This window comes from Phascolarctos cinereus, unplaced genomic scaffold, assembly GCF_003287225.1.
Source record: "Phascolarctos cinereus isolate Bilbo 61053 unplaced genomic scaffold, phaCin_HiC Scaffold_4;HRSCAF=312, whole genome shotgun sequence".
Taxonomy (NCBI): domain Eukaryota; kingdom Metazoa; phylum Chordata; class Mammalia; order Diprotodontia; family Phascolarctidae; genus Phascolarctos; species Phascolarctos cinereus.
Window position 1 is genome coordinate 247,801,752 of NW_027555847.1, and position 24,940 is coordinate 247,826,691.

The following is a 24,940-nucleotide window of genomic DNA, read 5'->3' on the forward strand; positions in this document are numbered from 1 at the left end:
GCAACAGCAATAGGAGAATTGGGCAGCTAGGTGGCACAGTGGTTTGAGTGCTGGGCCAGGAATCAGGAAGATTTATCTCCCCGAGTTCAAATGTGGCCTCACACTTACTAGTTGTGTGACCCTGGGCAAGTCACTTAACCCTGTTTGCCTCAGTTTCCTCATCTGTCAGATGAGCTGAAGAATGAATTAGCAAACCACTCCAGTATCTTTGTCAAGAAAACCCCAAATGGGGTCACGAAAATTCAGACAGGACTGAAACAGCTGAACACCAATAATAGGTGAATTGGCAGGGGGCATTTTCTTAGGGATAAAAATGGAGTAGGAGGTAGATTCCTGATATCTCAGTGAATTAGGAAGCATTTTTTAAGGCAGCAGGCCATGTGCAGGCCAGATGTAAAGACTAAAACAATCACTACTCCCAAGGAGCTTATATTGCAAGAAGACAACAAATACACATTCAAGTATATGAGGAATAAATAGGAGGAGAAGAAATACAAAGTGGATAAATACAAGGGAGAGAGGAGAGAGCCAGCATTTGGAGGGGTTCAGGAGAAGTTTCATGTAACAGGCGGTACTGGAGCAGGATCTTGAAGGAAGGGAAGGATTCTGTGAGGAGGGCGTGAATTCCAGGTATGAGGCATGGCTGGTGCAAAAAACTGGAAGATGGAGAGGGACTGTGGACAAGGAATCAGGAGAACAGTTTAGATGATATACAAGAGGGAGGAATAATGTACACTGAGGCTGGAAAGATGTATTAGGGGCTAGATTGTGACAGGCTTTCAAAGCTAACAGAAGCTGATAGTTGATCCTAGAGTCAGTAGGGAGCCCTTGAAGTTTATTGAGGAGAGGAGTGACATGGTCAAATCTGTGCTTAAGGAATATCCATTTAGCAGCTCTGAAGATGGAATGGAGAGAGCCCTGAGGCAGGGTAACTATTTAGGAGGCCATTATAATAATCTAGGCAAGAGGTGATGAGGGCCTGAACTGAAATAGTGACTGAATAAAGAGAAGAGGTCAGATGCAAGAGATATGGATGTCAAAACAGCAAGATTGGGTAACTCGATTGGATTGTGGTATGAAGGAGAGGGTGGACTCGAAGAATATAAGCCTGAAGGATTGGAAGAATAGTAGAATAGGGAAATTTGGAAGAGGAATAGGTTGGCGGGGTGGGGGGCAGGGAGAATGAATTCTCTTTTGGATATGTTGAAATTAAGATGTCTCCTGGACTGGGAATGAGGAATATCCAATAAGCAGTTGATAATGTGGAACAGGAACTTGGGGGAGAGACTGGTGCTAGAGATATAGATCAGTTCAACTCATGGAAACGGAGTAGGTCACCAAGGAAGAGAATTTAGATGACTGAGGGACGAGGGCCCAAGCCAGAACCTTGGGTCCACCCACAATTAGGGGATATAAGGAAGATGATGCAGCAAAAGAGGAAGAAAACCAAGAGACAGCAGTGTTATGAAAAGCAGAGGGAAAGATGATTGGGGGGGGAGCCACCTATCCTGTCAGTAAGTTCAGCCCTACTTCTAACAAGCCAATTTACAAACCTTGATGAGAACTACACTGTATAAAAAAGAACTTAGCCTCAGAGCCAGAGAGACTCGGACTGTAATCTGAAATTGCATGGGAGAATTCAGTCCAAGATGTTAACAAACAGTGAACAGAAGGTGGAACTACTCAGACATTAATGTGTTTCTGTTTTCTTTACCAAGGAGAAGGGTGTTCCATATCAACCGGCAAGCATTTATTAAATGCCAGACACTGTGCTAAGTGCTTGAGGTACAAAGAAGGGCATTCTCTGACCTCATGGAGCTTATATTCTAATGGGAAAGACAACCTGGAAATTAGAACATATAAGATAAATTCAGAGTAGATGGGAGGTAACCTTGGAGGAGATAGCAGAAGCTGCTGGAGATGATGAAAAGAATTGGAAATAATACCAATAGTCTTCCTAGATTGATAGAAGGAACTCAGGATGCTTAGCCCAAAGAAGAGAGGACTTAGAAGGGGACAAGATAACTATTGTCAAGTGTTTGAAGGATCATCATGAAGGATTATACTTGGTCTTCAGCAGCAGGACTAGGAGAGTTGCAAAGGGGCAGATTTTGGCTGGTTATAAAGGGAAAGTTTAGTATTAGAGTTATGCCAAACTGTTCCCTTCTGCCTCAGGTCGCAATAGATTTCCCATCACTGGAGGTCTTCCAGTAGAGGTTGGTTGGCTCCTGGTTGGGTAGGAGCTTTCAGCCCAGGTACTGGTTGGGGGAGGGGATGGAGAAAGAAGAGAAGGAACAAATATTAAGTGCCTCCCATGTGCCAGGTACTGTTCTAAATATTTTATAAATATTATCTCATTTAATCCTCATAGTAACCTTGGGAGGTAAGGGCTATTATTATCATCCCTATTTTACAGGTGAAGAAACTGAGGCAAAAGATGAAGTGACTTGCCCAGTAAGTGCCTGAGGCTGGATTTAAACCCAGGTTTACCTGACTCTAGGCCCAGCAGCTCTATCCATTGTGCTACTGAGCTGCTTGGACCTGCTGGCCTTGTAGGTGCTATGATTCCACCTGGATGAGATGATACTTAAATCTTGTCCAGAGTTCAGGGACTCAGCCTCCAGATCCTCCAGGACAGGGATGGCCAGTGCTGAATGGAATGAAAGCTTTGCTTAGTAATCGTGCTATTATAAATATGAATTTGAAGAAAATAATCTTCAGATACCAAATGAAAGGTGTAGTAGCCCATTCCAGGGGTTTGACTTTGTTCCAGGGGGTGGGGCTTGGGGGAAGGTATAGATAAGCGTTATCTTGACGTTAGTAAACCTTTTTACCCAATTGTTGACATAGAGTCTCTTCTTGACTAGGAGTTGCGGTAGCTCTGAAGCAAGCCTTGACACCTGAGTTTAAGGCTTATCAGCAACAGGTGGTTGCCAACTGCAAGGCCCTGTCAGCAGCCATGATAGAGCTGGGTTACCACGTAGTAACAGGTAAGTACTTGCACTAGGTCTGTTGGAGGTCCTGTCCATGGGACAGCTGGGTGGGCCTGGAGTGTGGAAGACCTGAGTCACAGTGCCTCAAGCAGTTACTTACTAGCTATGTGACCTAACTCAGGCACTTACTGGCTGTGTGACCCTGGGCAAGTCACTTAACCTTGTTTGCCTCAGTTTCCTCATTTGTCAAATGAGCTGGAGAAGGAAATGGCAAACCACTACAGTGTCTTTGCCAAAAAAACTCCCAAATGGGGTCATAAAGCCACACACAACTGAAAATAACAACAGTATTTTTATTGTTATTTATTAGCAGTTATCCATTCATTCTGATGGCAGAATCAGAGCTGTCCCTAGGGCAATGGTTTCCAAATTTTATGTAGTGATGCCCCATTCTCTTTTTTTTTTTTGCTTTTTGGTAAGGCAATTTGGGTTAAGTGACTTGCCCAGGGTCACATAGCTAGTAAGTGTCAAGTGTCTGAGGCTAGATTTTGAACTCAAGCCCTCCTGACTCCAAGGCCAGAGCTCTATCCACTGCGCCACCTAGTTGCCTCCATGCCCCATTCTTTTTACGGGACTTTGAGGATATCTAGTCCAACCCTGTTGTTTTATAGTTGGAGAAATTGAGGCTTCTCAGAAAAGTTCATTGACTTTCCCGAGGTTACACAGTGAGGGGCGGAGCTAGCATTTGAACCAAGATCCTCTGACTCCAGATTTAACACTTTTCCCACTATTCTACCTTGCCTCCCAAAGACAAAGGAGAATCATGGTGGCGGTGGATTGTTGAAGGTGGGAGCCCTGCATGCAGGCTGACGCAAGAAGTACCTTCAAAAGAGCAGTACTACAGTGCCCGCTCACTGGGGAGCCCCCCAGGCGTCCTCACCACCAGTGAAGGGTGGGATTTGTGGGGAACATCCCATGGGAACTTGGGGTGCTATGAGAACTTCTTTCTGGTGGATGGTCCCAAGCCATTGTCTTATCCAGGGATCTCCTCAGGGAGGAGGCCTGGGTCCATGCATGGAGCCCCCAGGGGTTGTGAGGGGAGGTTCCCCACCACCTACAGGCAAGTCCCACGTTCTTCTTCTGCTGCCTCTACCAAGGGAAGCAGATTTTCCATGTTACTTTCACTTTGGTTTACTTTTATTTGAACTTTTGTCTTCACTGGCAAAAAAAAAGTGAATCTAGTTATATAGCAGTTGTACTTAAATACAGTCAGTAATTTTTTGGGGGGTGGGGTAGGGAGGCAGTTGGGAGTTGAGTGACTTGCCCAAGGTCACATTGCTAGTAAGTGTCTGAGACTGGATTTGAACTCGGGTCCCCCTGATTCCAGGGAGGGTGCTCTATCCACTGCACCACCTAGCTGCCCCTATAATCAATAATTCTGACTATTACTTTATATCCTTCCAGGGGGTCTTGTGTCAGTCCCTCACCCTACATTCCAGTTTGGAAAATGGTTGCCTACGAGGACCCAGTAGACCCTAGGGATACAAAGATTAAAAAAACTGTACTTTTGAGGAGCCAACCTTCCACTTGGGGTAGACAGCATGTAAACAAATAATTGGGAGGCTAGGTGGTGCAGTGGATAGAGCACTAGGGCTGTAGTCAGGAAGACTCATCTTGCTGAGTACAAATGTGGCCTCAGACACTTATTAACTTTGTGATCCTGAGCAAATCACTTACCCTGTTTGCCCCAGTTTCCTCATCTGCCCAGTGATCTGGAGAAGGAAATGGCAAACCACTCCAGTCTCTTTCCCAAGAAAACTCCAAATGGGGTCTGCTTTTTTTTTTAATTACACATTTGTATGTTTTACTTACAATTTACAATACTCCAACAGAACAGCCCTATTGCTGTTTTTTTGTGTGTGGTGTTTTTTTTTTTGCCTTTTGGTGAGGCAGTCGGGGTTAAGTGACTTGCCCAGGGTCACACAGCTAGTAAGTGTCAAGTGTTTTGGTCTGAGGCCGGAGTTGAACTCAGGTCCTCCTGATTCAAAGGCTGGAGCTCTACCTACCTATTGCTGTTTCTAATTCTTAGCAATTAACTCCTACAAAAATAAACCCAAGGGGCAGCTAGGTAGCACAGTACATAGAGCTCCAGCCTTGGAGTCAAGAGGACCTGAGTTCAAATCTGCCCTCAGACACCTGACACTTAACTAGCTGTGTGACCCTGGGCAAGTCACTTAACCCCAATTGCCTCACCAAAAAAAAGCAAAAAAATAAAATAATAAACCCAAGCTTTTACAGTAACTTAGTAAATGCATAACCAAAACCTCTGTAACTATTTTAAAGGAGTTTTCATTTACCAAGGTGCTTATTTCAACAAAATGCCCTGACAGTAAGAGAGGGGCACATGCCTCATCTGAAAATGGAACCCATATACTCATGCAACAAGTTTATGTTCCCAAACCCCCAGTGTAACTATTTTCAATTTAGAGGAAATAAGCTCTTTGATACCTCATTTTCCACTGAAGAGCTGGTTGCTTGGCCCTTCTTTCCCACCACTCCCCCCCATTTCTAAGAGGATGAGAACAGCATTTAAGAGTGTTATGTCAGAGTCCAACACGTGACTGATAAGCAGCACACACCAGATACAGGTTGGCAGCCACCAGGAGGGCTGGTGAAGAGGTTTCCTAGGGAGGCCGGCCCTGAGTTTTCTATCCCCCATCAGTACCGGCAGGGATGATATTTTACCCTGGCCCCTTAGCTTTGAATAGTCACAGGGGCTCGTGGAGGTCACCTTTAACTCTTCTTCTTCTGACAATTCATCTCGGGCTCTGGCTGATACCTACTCTGGGTACTCTGTGACTTGCTGTGACAACCCTCTGGCAGGACTGACAACAAACAAATATAATCCGAGGCAGGGAGTGAAGGAGGCAAGGGAGAGATCACTGTACTCTGGAATATTTGAGAGGGCAGAGAACACTTAACAGCTTGGGTGGTGCTGGTGGGGAGATAGTGGAATTGATACTTGAAGCAAGAGAAGGATTTCGAAAGGTAGAGAATGAGAGCACATTCATTCCAAGCGTGGGAACAGTATGTGTGAATGTACAGAGACTTTTTCAGTAGTTTATTTTGGCCTGTGTGAAGGATGGATTGGAGAGGAGAGAAACGGGAGACACAAAGATTTATAATAGACACAAGGCTATTGTAAATAGTCCACGTGAGTGGTGTTGGTGAAATCCTGAGCTACCAGGTAATGGTGGTGTCAGTGAAGAGAAGAGATAGAATGTTAGATCTTCCATGGAAGCAGAATCAACAGGAATTGGCACCTGTGGTGACCCTGACCTTATGAATTAGGCTGATGGAGAACAACAAAAATAGTGAAATTTGCAGAAGGGGTCCACTTTTGGGAGGGAAGATGGCCGAGTCTAGTTTCAGACATGTTTAGTTTGCTTTTTCTGGGAGTGTACACTGTGATAAAAAGCAGACTTGTCAGTCAGCATTTATGAAGTGTCTGCTGTGTGCCAGGTACTGTGCTAAGCACTGGGAATACAAGGAAGATAGTTTCTACTCTCAAGGAGTTCAGTCTAATGGAGCAGACAGGATGGGAGAAATACTTTCTTTATGTACAAACAAGATATATAAAGGATAGTAAGTAATAGTAAAGAGGAAAGGCTTCTCATAGAAGATGAGATTTTAGCCAGGGCTTGAAGGAAGCCAGAAGGCAGAGATGAGGGAGAGTGGTCCAGAGTATATGGAGGAGAAGAAGGTAGGAATGGGACAGGTTGTGAAGCAAGATTTTATCATTGATCCTGGAGCTTATTAATGGGGGAGGGGGCAGTGATATGGTCAGGTCTGCCTTTTAGGAAGATCATTGTGATAGCTGAGTGCAGGTTGGACCACAGGGGGGAGGAGACCAGAAGGCTGTTGCAGTAGTCCAGGTGTGGGGTGAGGAGGGCATATACCAGGGTGGTGGCAGCATCAGGAGGTAAGGAGGCATATACTTGAGATATTACAAAGGTAGAATTGTTACAGAAATGGCAGGAGGCTACTTTGTGCCATTGGGTTAGATAGCGGTTTCTCTCTGGACTCAGGGGTTCAGATCTTATCTCTGCCACTCTCTGTGTGACCTTGGATAATTTAGCTTCTCAGGTGTTCAGTTTCCTTATTTATAAAATGAAGATCTTGAAGTGGATAGCCTCTAAAGTTCCTTCCAGCTCTAAATCTGATTCTGTGATTCTTACTGGTTTCCTTTAAACAGAGGGACCTGGCTTATTTGAGAGCTGAACGGGGGGCATCACTATGAATTTTTACGTATCAAAATTGTTTCCCGGGGCAGCTAGGTGGTGCAGTGGATAGAGCACCGGCCCTGGATTCAGGAGGACCTGAGTTCAAATGCGGCCTCAGACACATGACACTTACTAGCTGTGTGACCCTGGGCAAGTCACTTAACCCCATTGCCTTACCAAAAACAAAACAAAATTGTTTCCCCAGGTGGTTCTGACAACCACTTGATTCTTGTGGACCTCCGCAACAAAGGCACGGATGGAGGAAGAGCTGAGAAGGTGCTAGAAGCTTGTTCTATTGCTTGTAACAAGAACACCTGCCCAGGTAAGAGTCCCCTGTAATCTAAATGGAGGGGAAAAAACCTATCCTTTCCCTTCTCCATCTTCCCCATATCCCAAGGTCCATTCTTCAAAGAACTTGTTAGAATTGGATAGGTCATCTCACCCGTCCCCTTCCTTTTACAGATGAGGAAGGGAGCCCAGAGAGACAAGAGGTATTTTGGCAAATTACTAAGTAGCAGAGTCAGGTTTTTGAACCAGGTTTGAACCCGTTGATTCCAAATTCATTTTCCTGTTGTGTGTCACATCTTAGACCTGCCATATAGAAGGAATTAGGGACGCTTCCAAAAGTGTAGTGTTACGTCACTAGGTATAATGAGTGGGACCTTTAGGGATGTAGGGAAGAATTTTCTTTAAAAAGATCAATTTCACAAGCCTGTCCAACAAGGAATGTGGTTCTTCAAGAAATCACAAATGCCCTGTCAGCTGGCTGTTTTTCAGCAGATAGGATTCTGTGATGTGTTTCTACCCAACCAGGGAAGTTTTCAAAAGCCAGAAGACCAAATTATTCTAAGGACTACCTTGGGATACTTGAGTTTTCTTCTGCTTAGAAAGTTTTTGTAGCCACTTGGGAGAAAGTGGATAGGGAATTCTTGATGAGAGAGATCCGTTTTTCCAGGTTTGTGGATTGTGATGATCTAAGAACTTCTTTAAACGAAGTAGTGGTTTGCTTTCTCTAAGTACTGCATTGAGGGTGGGGGGAGGGTAACTTTTGGTGTGTCTAGCCCCAAGACAACTTTTAAGCCAAAGCTAACTTCATTGTAATATTTTTCTAGCTCTTCCCCATCACCATATGTACGCCTGATTTCAGGAGCTCTGAGAACACTGGTTGTTTCAAAACCATTTATGCATTCGTATTAAAACATGGACAGGCTGGGCCAAAATCCTTAAAGCTGCAAGTCATCATCCTCAAGTGTGAATTTTAAGTACTTAATGGTTGTTTGGCAAATGAAGAGTTCAGTGCTCTCTTCTTACTTCACAGGAGACAAAAGCGCATTAAGACCTAGTGGACTGAGACTAGGAACCCCAGCTCTGACCTCCCGAGGACTACTAGAAAAAGATTTCCACAAAGTAGCCCACTTTATTCATGAAGGTAAGAATGAGGTTGGGACATTACTAGGTTTGTGGATTGTTGTCACTTGGGCTCAACAAACCCCTGGCAGCATGGCCTTGGTTCCCACTAACTTCTCTGGTTGTTGAAACACTGGATAGATACTCTTCAGGGAGGACTGACTTTAGGGTTCCTCGGGCTTCTTAGGTGAAGGTGGTACCTGCTCAAGGTGTAGGTGAAGGGCTGGGTTGATGACCACTCATGTGACATGACTCAGCAAGAGTTCTCAGAGTGTGGCCCCAAGACCCTTTCAAGGGATCTGTGAGGTCAAGGCTATTTTTATAATGTAAAACCATTTTAATTTCCAATATAGGAAGTATTGATAGATATTCACATTTAAAAAATGTCTTCACACTTTAAAAGTATAAAAGGGTCCCTGAGACCAAACAGTTTGAGAACCATGCTCTAGAAGTAACACTTTCCTGGCATCATTGACTTTTCCATAGGATCCTTTAAGACCCTTATTGTTCAGTGTGTCCGACTTTTCGTAACTCCGTGGACACCAAGGCTGTTCATGGGATTTTTTTTAACAAGGATACTGGAGTAGTTTGGCATTTCCTTCTCCAGTGGATTAAGGCAACAGATTAAGTGACTTGCCCAGGGTCACAAAGCTAGTAAGTATCTGAAGCCAAATTTGAACTCAGGTCTTCCTGACTCCAGGCCCAGGCCTCTATCCAGTGCTTTAAGACCCTTAAAAATTCAAATGTGGGTCTAGACCCTTATGAGATACATGAATACATTGCCTTTTGCTTTTTCTTAAAAGACAAAAACCAGGTTGGCACCTAGATTTAAAATGCATTTGTTAATCTGTGCTATAAACTGAAGTTTCAGGACAATAAGCAGATTCCTTCTGATTGACCTGGAGTGTCACTCTTTTGACCCAGCAGTTGAGACTGAGCTATTAAATTGTGCCAAGGCATAAGTGGTAGAAATCACTTAATTGTCTTCTCCATTAGTTTTATAATTTTATTTACCTCAGCCAGCCTGCTTTAAGGTCACAGAATTGCAGACTTAGAACTGGAGGGACCTTAGCAGTCCCTCCTCTAGCTCCCTCTCCTCATTTTACAGATGAAGAAACTGAGGCCCAGGAGGTTAAATGACTTACCTATGGGTAGTCAGTGGCAAAGCTTGAACCCAAATTGGGCTCTCCTTCCAAGGGATCACATTGCTCTTACTCTCCCTTTTGATGTGTTATGTTCACGAGACTCCTGGAAACATAATTCTGATATGCAAAAACTCCTCACTGATGACTCCGTTGAGGGGTGAAGTTAGCAGGTCCCTCTGTTAAATGCTTTTTCATTAAGTAGGAGGATTCTTATCGAGATGAGCACTGGATTTGACATCAGGACTTTGGTTCCACTCCTGGTTCTGCTCCTTTGTGTGGCCTCAGGCATCATCTTTCTTTATCCACCAAGTGAGGATGAACTAAATCATCTTTAAGGTTCCTTCTGTCTGTAACTTGCAAGATTTACATGGGGGTTAAATAATCATCCTCTGCTGAATGCTAAAATAAAAGGCAGGGCCTTCTGGTCACATAGGGAAGTTGTTAGCTAGGCCTGCACTAGTATTTGTGTCAGCTTGTTTTATGGACATTGGGGACCATCTTGTTCCTATTCCTGAATCCATCTTTGGTTTGGAGGGTGCATTATTATCATCTGTATTTGTGTTTTAATGTGTAACTTCATTGTGGCATGTGCCTGATAAAAATGTCTTCAGCTTCTTGGTAAGCAGAGTAGTTTCATTATTGTGATGTTGTCTCTGCAGGAATAGAACTGACTCTGCATATTCAGAAAGACCTTGGTCCCCAGGCCACCATGAAAGAATTCAAGGAGAAACTTTCTGGGGATGCGAAGTATCAGGGTGTTATCAAGGCCATCAGAGAAAAAGTGGAGAGCTTTGCAGCTGTTTTTCCCCTGCCTGGGATCCCTGATTTTTAAAATGAGACTGGACACCGTCAGCAGTCTCTAAGTTTCAGAGCCAGATTGGAAATATTTAGCCTGAAGGCTACCCAAGTGCCTTTGAGAAAAGGAAAGGAGAATGTATAATTGGGAGGGGTTAAGGGAAGTAGAAGGTGGTTGTTTTTTTTTTAATAAGCTTTTCTAATATCCCTGCATTGAAAAAATTACCATTTGGCAGTCATTGAGGAGGGGTACAAACTACAATTCTCAGTTTTAAAAGTTCATTATTAGTTGTTTGGAGGATACTTTTAACTAATTAGTGAATTTATTTTGAATCCTAATCATCTAATTTTTGTAGAAGATTGGAGTATCCTATAGCCATTCAGCCTTCATTCAAATGAATGGTGATGTAATTTAAGAGTATTACTTAAATAATTTTATGTAACCTTCTCTGCACTGGTCAGTTGGCAGGCTCGTGACTTATTACAGCAGTTCAGAAAACATCCATATTGTGAATATAACATATTACATCCAGGCTTGTAAAAGTTACTCAATCTCAGTATCATGTTGTTCAGTAGAATGCCAGAGAAACTGAATCACGTCCATTTTAGTCAGAAGAGGAAATTATTGTGAAGCTTCAACTAAGTATAAAATTACAAGCCTGACAGGTTTTATGTCTGTTACAACATTATGTAGGAGCTCAAAGTACCTTATAAATGCTATCTTTAATCCTTGGTGCTTTTGGAGAAGTAGGTGGCAAGTGTGACCCTTGTTTCCAGAGGGACAGATCACACATGAGGGGTCACTTGCTGAGTCTGGTACTTGGTAATGACAGCCTTCTATTCCAATTTGAGATACTGGTCTACTCCCTACGATCAGGTACCTGAAGCTGATGCCTTCCCAAAGAAACTGTTGTTCAAACAGCTGAGTGCAAAACAATAATGACCATTTTTAATAAGCACAATAAAATTAACCACAGAATGTGACAAGAATTATAGCTTTAAAAATACAACCAAATTTGTATTTCAAAAATATCTGAACTCAAATAAATTAATTTTTTTACAGTACATTTCTCATACTATTCATTTGGCATTAACTCATACTTGTGCAGCAACACCTCTAAAATGATATTACAGACATGCCAAGTATACTACTTCCAATGGGCACTTGTTTAAACTACTGCTTACACAGTGGTCTGTATACACAGATACAAACAAGTGAACATGCAATAATAAAATAGCTTTTCTTTAAAATAAGTCAGAATTCATCACAGCCCATGTTCCTCACTGCAACCTGAAAGGTAGTATTTATCTCAACCCAATCAGTATTTCCAACTCCTCAGTGTCTGAATTGCTGGGGTGAGACTGTACCCTTTACCTCTGCATTCTCATATAAATCAGCCCATCACCCTGTGGATGACTGATTCACCAATTTTCCCATCTGGGATCTGGCATCAGTACTGAATTTTGTACAATGGTCTAAAGTGCACACACACATACAGCGGCAGTAACCCGCCCCCTCTCCCTAAGGTGACAAACATACTTTTTATAGGACTGGGGTTGACAGTCTGCATGGCCGCTTTGGAAGAGTTCATTTCTTTCACTTGAGTAAAGGAACACGCTATTATTGACTGCAGGTCTGGGCCCAACAGTTCGGGTTACTTGGCCTCAAGAGGTGTTCCTGTCCTTTTCCCAGCCTCATGAACTCTGACCTTTAACTTCCTATAACTATCCTGTCTTCCCTTACCAGAAGCATAACAGAACATAAAAGTGCTCACCGAGTCAAGACCACAAGCGTCTCAAAGCAGAGACAGGGGCAGCTTAAGTTGTTGGAAATTTCAATTGCATTACAACCCATTCTAGGAGCAGGGAAAAACCCTGTTGCCTCCCTCTTTTTAACTGTCTAATAAGTTCTCTTATTTCCTCATACTAAGCACAAAATTGGGGGAAAGCCAGAAAACAGTTCGACTTAAAGCATAAATCAAGACATCCTTTCTGAACTCTTAGGGAGGCAAACTTGAGAAAAACCACTTGACTTCAACTTTTTGGTGACGTTCTTCCAAAGGCTGCTCTGATGAATTCAGTTAGTCTGAGAAGGTGCGCCCAGTTGTTGCACTGACAAACACCACAAAGGTAACACTAAGGACTATGACCTGACATGCAACACTGAGGATTCACTGGGAAGATACATGCTCTTGGTATTGACAAAAAAAACCAGACTGTTCAAAAGCAAGGAATCATTTTTGCTTACACTTCATAGAATCTTAGCAGCCCTGGCAAGCATATTAAAAACCGTTGGCCCCCTCTAGAGTCTTCAAATGGGATCAGGTTATTCATTTAGGTTTGAATTATACTCTATTATATTCCAAGTAAAGATCTGTCCACATACATGAATACAAATTAAAAGTATGCCTGGAAAATTACAAGTTCCAGCTGGGTTGACTGTAGACCACAATCTTGAAGAGAAATATGTGAAACCACCCAAGTTTTTCTGGTAACATTTATGTAAAAACAAAACCCTCCAACTCCAGGAGGGGAATACTTGGTTTGGGGAAGCAATGAAGCAGGAGATAAGAGATTAATATGGCTTTGTACATGCCTTTTGTTTTAATTTTCTAAACAGGGATTTTAAAACATGTACCTATAAATCCTTAACAAGTTTGATAATCAGGTTTATATTACCTAATTCTCAGTTGTTTTCCCCCAAAAAGGTGGTATAAAACAGAAAATACTGAAGATTTAAATCTCAAACTTAAAAACAAAAGCTGTGTCTGTTACCTGAAAATAAATCTTGGCAACAACAACAACAAAAAAGATTAAGAAGTGGGGCTAATGTTACCTAGTTTCTGGGGTGTGATTAATTGCTTAAGTTTGAGTTTTCTTTTTAAATGTTTCCTATGGTATTTAGTGTGCTGATTACAAGAAAAAAAAACAAGCATTTTATCTGAGTATTTATAACTTTTAAATCCCTCCCCCAATTAAAAAAGAAGCAAGGTGTCTAATAATTAGATTCAACTTTCTAAAATAGAAAAAAAGTCCTAACATAGGTCTTACCATAGAGTGCATTTAAGATAAATTCCATTTTGTGGGAGTGTTAAACACCTATGCCCAAAAGCTGTAAACAATTCGTAATGATTTTTTCAAAACTCACTGAAAATGAAATTCTTTTACTGAATAATATTTTTTGAATTCATACTCCCCAAAATTATTTTCTAGTTGGAATACGGCTCAAAAACTTAGTCCACCCTTCTTAACAATTACTTTTGTTAGGTTTTTTTGAGAGGCTTTTAGAGTCATGAGCTGCACTCAAGATTCATGTAGGAAAAAATCCATCCTATTCACTGGCATGGTTTTTCCTACCTTACTATTCACAATTTTGGTAACACTTTCTGAAATGCCACTGGGGTCGAGATTGGGAAAGAGCTCCTTTCTCCACTCCTACCCCACAAACTGCTGTATTTAAAGACCACCATAATAAGTGACTTAAGCCAGATATGCCACACACCAGAAATGGGTCTGCTGCTTGTACCCACTTTCCAGCTGAAGCAGTTTTGTCACTTTCCTATGACATTGGGGGAGTCCTGCAGGAGAAAGCTTAAAATTCAAATAGCAATGGCAGCTCAGATGATACAGCACTCTTTTCCTTTAAAGAGAAACTCTGCTGCTGCCTCCTTTGTGGATGCAAAAGCACTGTTTGACCACCCAGCCTAGACGCACCAGCATTTTGACAGATTGGAGTGGCAAAGCTTTCCAAGTACGTCTATGTCGTGAGCAAGATTTATGCCTCACAGTTCAAAGGCACCAGGAAGCTCTTTCCCTAGGTTTTTTGCTATGGAAATGTGCGGTGTGAAAGAAAGGGGGAAAAATAACCTGAAGAAATCCACGCTGCTCCCTCATGAAAAAGTCCCCAAGTTTATCAGTTTGACAAACAACATTATGCTGGAAGTAGGGGAAGGGAGAGGGATGGCTGTCCTTCCCCTCTCTAATGCAGAACAGTTAGGGGAATGAGAGAAAAACAAGACAAAAACAAATTCCTTCTTGTCATTTTCTTTGGGAGACATACAGGACATGGTACTGAACCTTCTTGGAAAGAGAAAAGCTAGCTGCCCCATGGGCAGCAGTAGGATGAGGTCTGGCTTCAAACACTTTTGGGTTAGGACACTAGGAACCCTACATCAAACTAGAAAAGCAGGAAAACACAAACATACCACCTAAGAATCTTCCACTGACACTGGCTCAATGGCAACACCACATTCAAGTGCAGAATTCAAGGTTGCTTCATATCTATAATCACATTTTTTGTGGAATAAATTAAAAACAGCAAAATCACATGGCTGGAAATAAAAACAGCATTCTTTGAAAACATCCTTTAAGATTTCAAGGTTGCAAGAAAACACATCTCCATATTCTGGTGGCAGATGTGAGGGAGTGAAGATAAAAGCCAAGAGTAATGTCTAGTTGTGATATTAAATGCAGCCTTTTAAAAATCACCTATAAATCCCTTGTGGAGATGGAGGACACTATGAGAACAGAAACAGGTCAAGAGGTGGGTGATAATATCCTCTCCAACTCATCACCATCCTCAAAGGATGGGCTAATCTAAGCCCATTTTCCAAATGTTTCTTCAATCTGGCCAAAATTAATTTAGCGAATTTCAGAACACAAGAAAACTGCTAGTTATAAATCAGTGAAATGAACCAGAGCCCTTAGTCCAATTAGCAAATCATCCTCTGAGAGGCAGTAAAGAAGTTGTGAAGGCTTGATGGATAAAAGGATTTAGAGCTGAGAGTAGTGATCCACACAGACTTCCCCAGAGCTTTGCCATGACAGCAAACTAGATCCTGATCAGAGAAGCCAGTAGAACAAAACCATGATAATTGCCAATCACTGGCTTGATGGTACTGGTCAAACTGGTAACTTGGGCCCCACTCCTTCCATGCCCTCTGCCTTGCTCTTGGTTGTCCTGGAACCCTTCAAACCATCGCCTTACAATCACTTCTGCTGACACACTGCAGACCTAAGCTCAAATAGTCTAGAAACACCTCCCTTACGTCTCCCCCCCACCCCTTAACACTGAATAATGAAACAGGCAGACAAGGCACAAATGGACCTCTCTCTGGGCATGAGAAACTGAAGGTTCTAACACACTTTCATCCTCACTCAGCAGGGGCTGCCGGCGATATTTTCTCTGACTGACCAGTCAGTAGGTGCCTTCAGAACGGCAGCTGCTGGGCTTTCACTCGTCCATCTCAGGGGTCAAGGAGTGCAATTAGGGTTAAACAACCTCCTTTAAATACAATAGGCTCCAGTGAGGTCAGATAATTATAGGGCCCCTGCCAATTACCTGAGGTCTTAATGAGAGGACATTAATGTACCAATTAATGGATTAAGTTTCTATTTGCCATAGTTAAGCTGATTTTCCTGTTCAGTTTGCCCCTCAATGTGATGAAGGTTTGGCTGGGTTCCTTTTGGGTTTTCTATGATGCCTAGAGCTGTGAAGTCCTGATATAGCTTACAATGAGTTTTTTCAATATCAAGGAGCATTTTGACTTTAAAAGGACCCTTGCCCCCATGGCCACAAAATGAAGAACTATTTTGGATCCAGGAGCCTGATCACAACAAACAACTGACACAACAAAGAACTTAATGGTGGCTGACTGCCCTCTTAAATATCCTCAAGGAAAGCTTGGCCATGAAAAATATCCCATACTTGGTTCCTGAGTGTCAGGAACCTCTTACACATCTGCATTTCCCCAGCTGGAGAAGCCCTGATGCTACTAACATTTTTCACCATCTAATTTTCTTTTCCAATGAATAGCAGAAATACAAAGTCAAGCTCAGGCAAATGTTTGGTCATCCCCATTGCACCCTCTGACCCTAAGTCATGTATGTTTCTGTGAAACAGCTGGGAACAGGCCTAGATTTTGTACAAAAAGCTGGGAACATAGTCAAACCTGAGCATTGAATGATTAGGCCTGACAGGCTCTTGGATGTATTGCAGCTTGAGCAGCTCAGCCAAATATTGCACCACTTTGACATCCTCATTTACCAGGCCCAGATGCAGCTTCAAGAAGTTCACCTGTCGGCCTACCACAGACTGCTCGGTCTCCTTCTCGTTGATGGGCAAGTGTAGGTGATGACAGAAAGCATAGAGAAAGGCCTTAGAGCACAGCTGGGTCAGGACACTCTGCACATGCATGTAGTAGGTGCTCCCCCGTTTGATCTGGGTTCGGTGATCTGCCAGGCGGGGCACTAATGTGCCTCGGTAGAGTGGGCACCTCAGTGTTTTGTTGTCCAAATCTAGTATGCTAGTGTAACGGCTGTAGCGGTTCAGGGAATGGAGGGTGTTGACACCAGCTGGAGAAACCACTCTGAAACAGATAGGCAAAGGTCAGTAAGGACAGTGAGACCCAGGAATATATGAAGACAAGTCAGGAAAAATTAGGTGATTTGGGCATCTTCAATGACTTTTTTCTTCTAAACTGTCTTCCAGATTTAAAAGTTTCTGCAGAAACCTTTGCAGAGAACATCTAGAAATTCTCAGTTTATAAAGCAGAGAAACAGGAGCTATTTACATAAGATAGTTTTCTTTTTTTTTCCCCAAGTTTTACTGACACGCCATTAAGTATTTTAGATCACTCAAAAACAAAGAGAGCAAGTACTGCCTAACCTAACCTCTCACAGTTTTCCACATTTGAGATTTCTGTTTCTTTATGCTACCGATCATCTAAGTATATCCAATTTCCTTAGTCACTTACCCATAGAAACCTTCAATATTTCAACGATTGCAAAGCTAGAATTAGAATCATGGCATTCAAGGATTAAAATATTATTTTAAATTCAATCAACACTTAGCAAGTGTCAACCATATGCCAGGCACTGCAAAATGCTAACACCATCTTCACCTCCTCAGCACTTACCAGGACCATCTCTCTACTCTGCTCCTAGTTGGGTGTCTCTTCTCTGCCTCCACAATTCTGAGTCTCCCCCACAAGTCATCTTCCATGGGAAAAACAACCTCTTGCCTTTAAAATATCACTGTGAAGTAAAAAGGCAGGAACGAATATCCCCATTTTATAGATGGGTGAAGTCAAGCTCAGATTTGGAATAAACTTTTCCAAAGTCCCACAGCTAGTCAGGGGAAGAGCTGGGACTAAAACCCAGGTCTTGACTCTCACAATTCCCACCACACAACATACTACCTTCAGCTGGTTTATTTCCAGATTAAGCATTTCTTGTTCTCATCCCATAAACATCTTGTCCACTGATAATCAGCACCCATACCTTTCTTCCCTAGGAGTTTTAGGAATTCTTTCTTTGACAACCCCCCCCCAGATGAGTATCCATCCCTCTTTAGCAAACTCTTTCAAACCTTTCTTCAGGCTGTTTTTCCTAAAAAGTCTTTTTAATAGTTAAGACAAAAAAAATGGAAAAAACCTAAACAATATCATCTGTCTACCTCTGCATCCGATTTTTGTACTTTATATTACATCTGTCTTATATCATGATCCTAATATTAAAGCTTGTTATACATGCCAATATTTATCAAACTTCACTAATTTCAAAGGTTGGGAGGAGGCAGAAGAGAGATGTTACAGTGAAAAGTCTGAATCAAACTCATCCTGTAAACTGATGACAAAGTATTCCCAAATAGAAGTCCTATTGCAGTGACCACACAAGAAATATTTATAACTGGCAGTACTGTTGGCATATAATCAGTGTGCTAAAGTACTTAAAAGTAATTATTTCAACTAGGTTAAACATGTTCTCTACATTAGCCATGGAATAAGAGGCTAGGTCACCTAGTAAAAGGAATTTCAGGCACTAACCAAGCAGGTGAGAAAGGTATTGGGGACGGGGGATAGGGGGTAAGGGGAAGGAACTTCGCCAAGGCCTTTAAAGCCATACCCAATTGGCAGTTATTTACTTTCTTGAGACCTGCTTAGGAGACCATATGAATGTGTGTCCATTGTCCATCTTATTAAGAAGTTCTGTATCTAATCAATTACCTCTGTAAGCCAATAAGTTTCCACTTCTGAAAATCCATTATGTGCAAAGGGGAAGAGACCCAGTGGTTCACAGGCTTGGCATATTTGCCATAGTTGGGAACAAAGATGGAGAGAGCTGTTACCAGCTTCTTCACTATTGCTTCATCTTCCCCTAGTACAATAAGAGTCCTCCCACTAAGTAGAGAATAAATTGCAGGGTGTGCAAAGGGGTACTGCCTAATGAATTTTAAGGCATTCTGCCCAGCCTTTTTTTTATGCCTCTCTGAAAACAGGCCAATGTGATAGGCAGGAGAAGGAGTCCTGTCCGAACTGGTGGATGCTGTACTACTTATGTAGCTGGTGGAGTCTCCATATTCACTAAGGCTGATCTTACTGAGATCCCTGCTGCTTCTCAGACAGCTTGGATCCAGGTCATAAGGAGAAAGGCCTTCTGTTGTGTTCTCTTGGAAAGAAGAGCTGATATCATCCACCGAGAAGTCCACATGAACACCCTGCTGCCTCTCCTTATAACGCTGTGGGGGAATACTGACCACTCCATCTTCATCACAGTGCTTCTGTGTTTGGTCAGAATTTGGTATGAGGAGACTTGAACTCTCTTTTCCAATACAACAAGCAGAATCTGTTTGTGCTAAGGTGTTTTCTGAACTGCCCTCTGTCTCACCAAGATCCTGTTGGCTGACACTCGCACTAAAGTGAATAGCTCCATCATCATCTGCATACGGCTCTTCCACGTAAGGTTCTTCATTAATGGCACTTGGATAGCTTGCCTTAAAGTCATCAGGGATCAAGGCCTCTGAGGGACAAGTGCTAAGAACTTCAATGCTGTCCTCACTGATAGTCCTCCGGCTGACTGCTTTGCTCCGGACTACCTGAGGGCTCAGTGGGACAGTCAAGCTTGCCTGACTGTCTGATTTAGACAGAACAGAAGTAGACTTTTCGGTGCCCAAAACTTCAATGCTTTCACCGCTGCTGATGCTTCCTTTCATATCCATGTCAAGGTAATCCAAGTTCTCCTGATGATCATAAATGCTAGATTCTGTCACCTCAGACTCTTTGAATTCATCTCCAACTTCCTGCTCCATCTTGATAAGTACAGATTCCACACTGGACTTAAAAGATCCCATATTAATTAACACTTTAGGAATTGGAAAATCTTCTAAAGATCTGGAGTGTAGCTTGTCCTGACTGTACTCCATGAGTGTATTCTCCTGTTTCTCTACTATTTTATCATCCAAAAGTACCAAGTCTTCAAAGAGGAAGTTAGTTATACATTGTTGTTTCAAAAGGGCTCTGTCAATCTGGCTTGTTAAAAGGTAGCACAGATCTCCTCTAAACATGCGTTCAATGTGATTCAACTGGGCCAGGGTCTGGGTGAAAAACTCAGTGTCACAAAGTTCTTCCAAGGTTTTCAGCTTCTTGTCAAAACATTTAGCAGACTTTGCCTTGATGAGCTTGGGGGTATATGAGGTTCTTCGCCTATAAAGATTTCTTTCAGCAGGCTCATCAGGTTTAGAGGTAGTGGATGCCTGGTCAGCTGATTGATCCTGGGCACACTCTGGCTCACATGGATAGCAACCAGATGCCTTCAGTTTTCGGTGAGGATAAGATCTGATTTGCTTTAATAGGTCTTTGTGTTCAATAATGGATTTTTCCACACTGGCCAACTCATTGGCCTTCTCAATGGCCTGAGAGGAGTAAAACCATTTGTCACTGGCCTTTTTCTGGATCTCTGTTTCAGTGTGCAGCACTGTCCTAGTGTAATCCAGATCTTTCAATTTCTTTTCAAGTTCATTTGCAAAAGCTTTTCTGTTGCCTTTCTTCAAGCACTCTGAAGCCTTGGAGAATTCAGCTGAGAGCTCTTGGAACTGCTGCATGATTTTATGTTCATCAGTGGAAATATATGCCATGCAAAATGGCCTCACAAAACCCCTGGCCTCCAGATCATAAAGGGTAAGATGGTGCACGTAAGCAAAGGCTCCTTCCTTTGAATCCCCCAGTACAACCTTAGAGTCTTCCACAAAATTCAGCTTGGGGTAGGCACAGCCAGATGGATGCCCTACAAAGGAGGCCTGGTAATCCACAGACATGATCCGGAGAGAGAAGTAATTGAGATCAAAAGTGCCAAAAACTTTGGTATCATCGGGGATGGTCAGCAAGGGCTGGGGTCCCACCTGCTCAGAGAACTCTGAGATGAGAATGAAATCCCGGGAAAATTTGGCCCCTGACAGTTTGGACCACGGGTTAGTCCCCTGGTTTGCAAAGGGGAACAGGGGCACAGAGTATTCCTCTGGCAGGGCCGGCTCATTGTACGGTTCTTCCTCATATTCTTCCTCTTTGGTAAAGGCCACCACATCAGGGGCGCTGATCATATTTCCAATTATGGTAAAAGGGCATGAGGGAGGAGAAGCGAAAACAGAGAAGTCAGTCGAAAATACAAGGAGAACTAGCGAGCGGAGGTCTCCGGGGGCAGGCACTCACAGGAGCTCTTGCAGCACCGCAGACTCCCTCGGCGACAGCCCCAGGGTTCTCGGCCCCCGCTCCTCACAACATCCGGTTCCTCCAGGGGCTTCGGTGTCCTCATCCAATCGGGTCCCTCGTGCCTCGGGGTCCCCCGAGGCCGGGTTCCGGGCCAGTCGGTTGGCTCCAGCCCCTGGTGGGACTAGAACGGGGGGAGCTAAAGCCTCGTCCTCCTCTCCTCACGCCCGCAGCTAACTCACCCTCAGCCGGGCAAAGCGGGACCCGGGAAATAAGAGGCGAGGTCGCCTCCGTTCCCACCTACGCCGCCGCTGCTCCAAGTGGGCTCCCCGGCCCGAGGCTGCGGGCGGCCGCGGAGTGGCAGTCAAGTGTCGCTGCCGTCCCCGCGACTGAAGCTCGCAGGAACAAACCGTCCCGGATTCTCGGACGCCACAGTCGCCAGCCAGCTACTAAAGGGCCGCCATCTTGGGATCACATGACCCACAGAGCGGCATCTTCCTGAACCGGAAGCACCTACGTATAAGCTGCTCACGGAGGAGTATTATGGAAGGAAAAAGGAAGGAGAAAACAAAACGAAAGCGATAAAACTTTAGGTGGGCCGGGCGGGAAAAGGACTGGAAACCAATTGGGAAGCGTTCCTATGGGCGGGAAATCCTAAGGAACAGAAAAAGGGCCAATTTGTGGAAAGCTATTACGCCGCTGCGCCCGGGCCTCGTGGGAGTTGTAGTCCCCGACCCACCGCGAACTACAGGAAGCTGAATGGCCGGTGGAAAGCAACCTCGCTACACTCCAGGACATCCCGGGAGTTGTGGTGCCGGATACGGGGACCGAATAAAAGCTGAATGGCCGGCGGAAAGCAACTACACCACACTCCAGGGCATCCTGCGAGTTGTCGTCCCCGATACTGGGAGACTGGCAGTAGGATAGCGGGTGGACATGCAAGACTACTGTGCTGTGTGCCACGGTATCCTGGGAGTTGTAGTTCGCGATACTGGGAACTACAGGCAGCTGAGTGGCCAGTGGATTAGGAAACCCACCACACCGCGCGCCAAGGCATCCTGGGAGTTGTAGTTCCAAGTAAGTAGCGACGGGAAGTTGAGTGTGGTGGGCTGGAATTTTGCCGCGCGGGAACAGCTCCGGGCTGGCAGCTGAGGCTTCGGGGGCCGCGTCCGCGCCTGGGAGGGCCCGCCCTCCTCTCTGTCAGGATGAGCCGTCGGGGCTTGTCCCGGAGAGTTTAGTTCGTCCCCCCCGGAGCTCGGGGGTCGACGTGGTGCTGACGAAGTGGGGACTCGGGAGAGCTGAGCCGCCGGCGGCCCTCGGGACGGGCGCCGGGGCCGGGGCGATGGGCCGGGGCCGCGGGCCCGCTGCCTCGGCATGATTTTCCCGGCTGTCCGCCTGGGCCTCCGCGCCGTCCGGAGCCTGCCGGGGCTGCAGAGCCGCCCCCTGACCCGGGACGCCATGGAGGTGGCGCTCCGAGGCAGTCGCCGAGTCCTGTGTGTGGCGGAGAAGAACGACGCGGCCAAAGGCATCGCGGACCTTCTATCCGGCGGCAGGATGCGGAGGGTGAGTGACCCCCGGAGAGCGGGGTGCTAGGCTCGTTCCCGTCCTACAGGGCAAACAGGGTAAGTGACTCGCCCAGAGTCACCCAGGCGGGAAGTGACCGAGGCGGATTCGAACTCCTTGCTCCCAAGCCCAGCGCTCCCCCTCCATTTCGCTCCCTACAGCTGTCAATCACTGGCTTTGCAACCTAGGAAATAATTGATTTGCATTGGGAAACACGCTTTTTTGTTTTCTTGTTTCGAGTGGGGGACTCATAGGGGACATAATCTGCAAGGAGGCAGGTTTCAGCTCGGTGTAATCATCCTAATAGCTGACATTTACATAGTACTCTTACTAGATGCAAGTTGCTGTACAATTATTCTCGTTTGGTCCTTACAACAGCCCTGGGAGGTAGACAGTGTTATGATCTCCATTTTACAGTTGGGTGAACGGAGGCACTCAGAAGCTAAGTGACTTGCCCCTGGTCACGTAGCTAGTAAGTGTCTGAGGGCAGATTTGAACTCAGGTCTTCTTAATTCCTGGGGCAACTAGGTAGCACAGTACATAGAGTGCCCAGCCTGAAGTCAGGAAGACTCATCTTCCAGAGTTCAAACCTGGCCTCAGACACTTACTAGCTGTGTGACCCTGTGTGTCACTTAACCCTGTTTGCCTCAGTTTCCTCATCTGTAAAATGAGCTGGAGAAGGAAATAGCAAACTACTCCAGTATCTTTGCCAAGAAAACCCGTGAAGACTTGAGAAGAGTCTGACATGACTGAAAGGACTGAAAAACAACAACTTCTTAACTCCAGGATTTGAATTTGGGTTTTCCTGACTCAGGGCCTAGAGCTTTAGCTACCCAGTTGCTGGAAGGTAGCTTGGCCTAGGTCTGGCCAGGACATGATAGCCTTGTGATTTTAGATAAATCACTGAAACTCTCGGTACCCTAAGCCACGTTTCTCCAAACCATTGTGACTACTTAGGCCTATTAGTAACTTGTTATCTTGTCCTCTAAATTGAGTGTGTGACCCTGGGCAAGTCTCTCTGATTGAAGGAATTTCTTCCCTTTGGCACTCCCTAAACCAATGATTGGATATTGGGGGGAAAGGAGGAGTGAGTGACAGTAAAGAGCTGAGAATGACTTTCCAGGCTCTGAACCTGGAAGAATGGTGGTTTCAACAGAAGTAGGGAAATTAGGAGGGGTGGGTTTAGAGGAAAAGATAAGTTCTGTTTTGGACTTTTGAGTTTGAGCTGTTTAGGGGACTTCAGCTAGCTGGGTCCAGCAGGCAGGTGGAGAGGTAGGAATGGAGCTCTGGAGAGAGAGAATAGCTGGATAAGTAGATCGGGGAGTCATCTGCATAGAGATGGTAGTTGGCTCTGAGACAAAACATATAGAGATAGAGAAGAGGAGAGGACCCAGGATAAAGCCCTGCGGTACACTGGGGGATGGCATGTAGATGTTGATCCCTTAAGAGTGACTTGAGAAAATTTGGTTGGACAGGCAAAAGAGAACTGTAGAGATTAGTGTTATGAAAACCTGGAGAAGACAGAGGATGTAGAAAGACGAAGTAATCAATGGCAACCACAGCAGAGTGGTCAAGAAGGGTGAGAGCTAAGAGGAAACCATTGCATTTAGCAACAAAGAGATCATTGGTGATCTTGGAAGAGCAGTGGGGATCAGACTCAGATACATATTGACTTAGAAAACCACAAGTTAATATTACCTATATTGTATTGTGTGGAAGCTATGTGGCTCAGTGGATAGAGCACTGGGCCTAGAGTCAGGAAGAGCTGAGTTCAAATCCAGCCTCAGACACTAGCTTGGACTTGTGACCTTGGGCAAGTCATTTAATTTCAGTTTGCCTTAACCCACTGGAGAAGAAAGTGACAAACCATTCCAGTCTCTGCCAAGAAAACCCTGTGGACAGTATTGGTGTGCCATGGTCTGTGGGGTCACAACGAATCAGACACAACTGAACAAGTATTTTACTGTGTTTTTGTTTGTTTTATCAAACATTTTAAAATTACGTTTTAATCTGGTTCAGGCCACTGGCTTGCAGCCTCAGAGTTTGACGCCTGTGAACAGTTTCTGTTGAGTCGAAATTTAGATTGCAAGGATTTGTAAAGTGCTGGAATGTGAGAAAGTCAAAGTCATATAGACAACTTCTTTGAGAATAGGGGTTCTTTACCTTTTTTGGTATCGTGGACCCCTTTGACAGTATGATAAAGTCTAAGGACTAAGAACATTTTTAAGTGCATAAAATAAAATACATAGGATTAGAATGGAAACAAATTATATTGAAATACAATTATCAAAATGTTTTTTAAAATTCACAGATCATACCCCCTTCTCCAGTGG

General features: G+C 44.2%; 3 protein-coding genes across 3 annotated transcripts in view; 2 read left to right on the forward strand and 1 right to left on the reverse strand.

Annotated features, from left to right (window-relative positions):
* SHMT1 (serine hydroxymethyltransferase 1) overlaps window positions 1-11,628 on the forward strand; it is a 36,615-nt gene extending 24,987 nt beyond the window's left edge. Inside the window, 4 exon segments of the mRNA XM_020967369.2 lie at window positions 2,868-2,990; window positions 7,422-7,538; window positions 8,535-8,645; window positions 10,428-11,628. Of these exon segments, the coding sequence (XP_020823028.1) occupies window positions 2,868-2,990; window positions 7,422-7,538; window positions 8,535-8,645; window positions 10,428-10,600 (524 nt within the window). The 3' untranslated portion in view covers window positions 10,601-11,628.
* Window positions 11,491-21,039, reverse strand: SMCR8 (SMCR8-C9orf72 complex subunit). The gene is made up of 2 exons (XM_020967368.2): window positions 18,570-21,039; window positions 11,491-16,931 (listed from the first exon to the last, which is right to left on the reverse strand). Exons 1-2 carry the CDS (start codon window positions 20,936-20,938, stop codon window positions 16,478-16,480), a joined length of 2,823 nt encoding a protein of 940 aa, XP_020823027.1. The 5' UTR covers window positions 20,939-21,039; the 3' UTR covers window positions 11,491-16,477.
* A 1,071-nt stretch (window positions 21,040-22,110) lies between these two features.
* Window positions 22,111-24,940, forward strand: part of TOP3A (DNA topoisomerase III alpha) — a 40,060-nt gene continuing 37,230 nt past the window's right edge. The window contains exon 1 of the mRNA XM_020967366.2: window positions 22,111-22,607. Coding sequence (XP_020823025.1) covers window positions 22,419-22,607 — 189 coding nt within the window. The 5' untranslated portion in view covers window positions 22,111-22,418. The remainder of the gene's footprint in view (window positions 22,608-24,940) is intronic.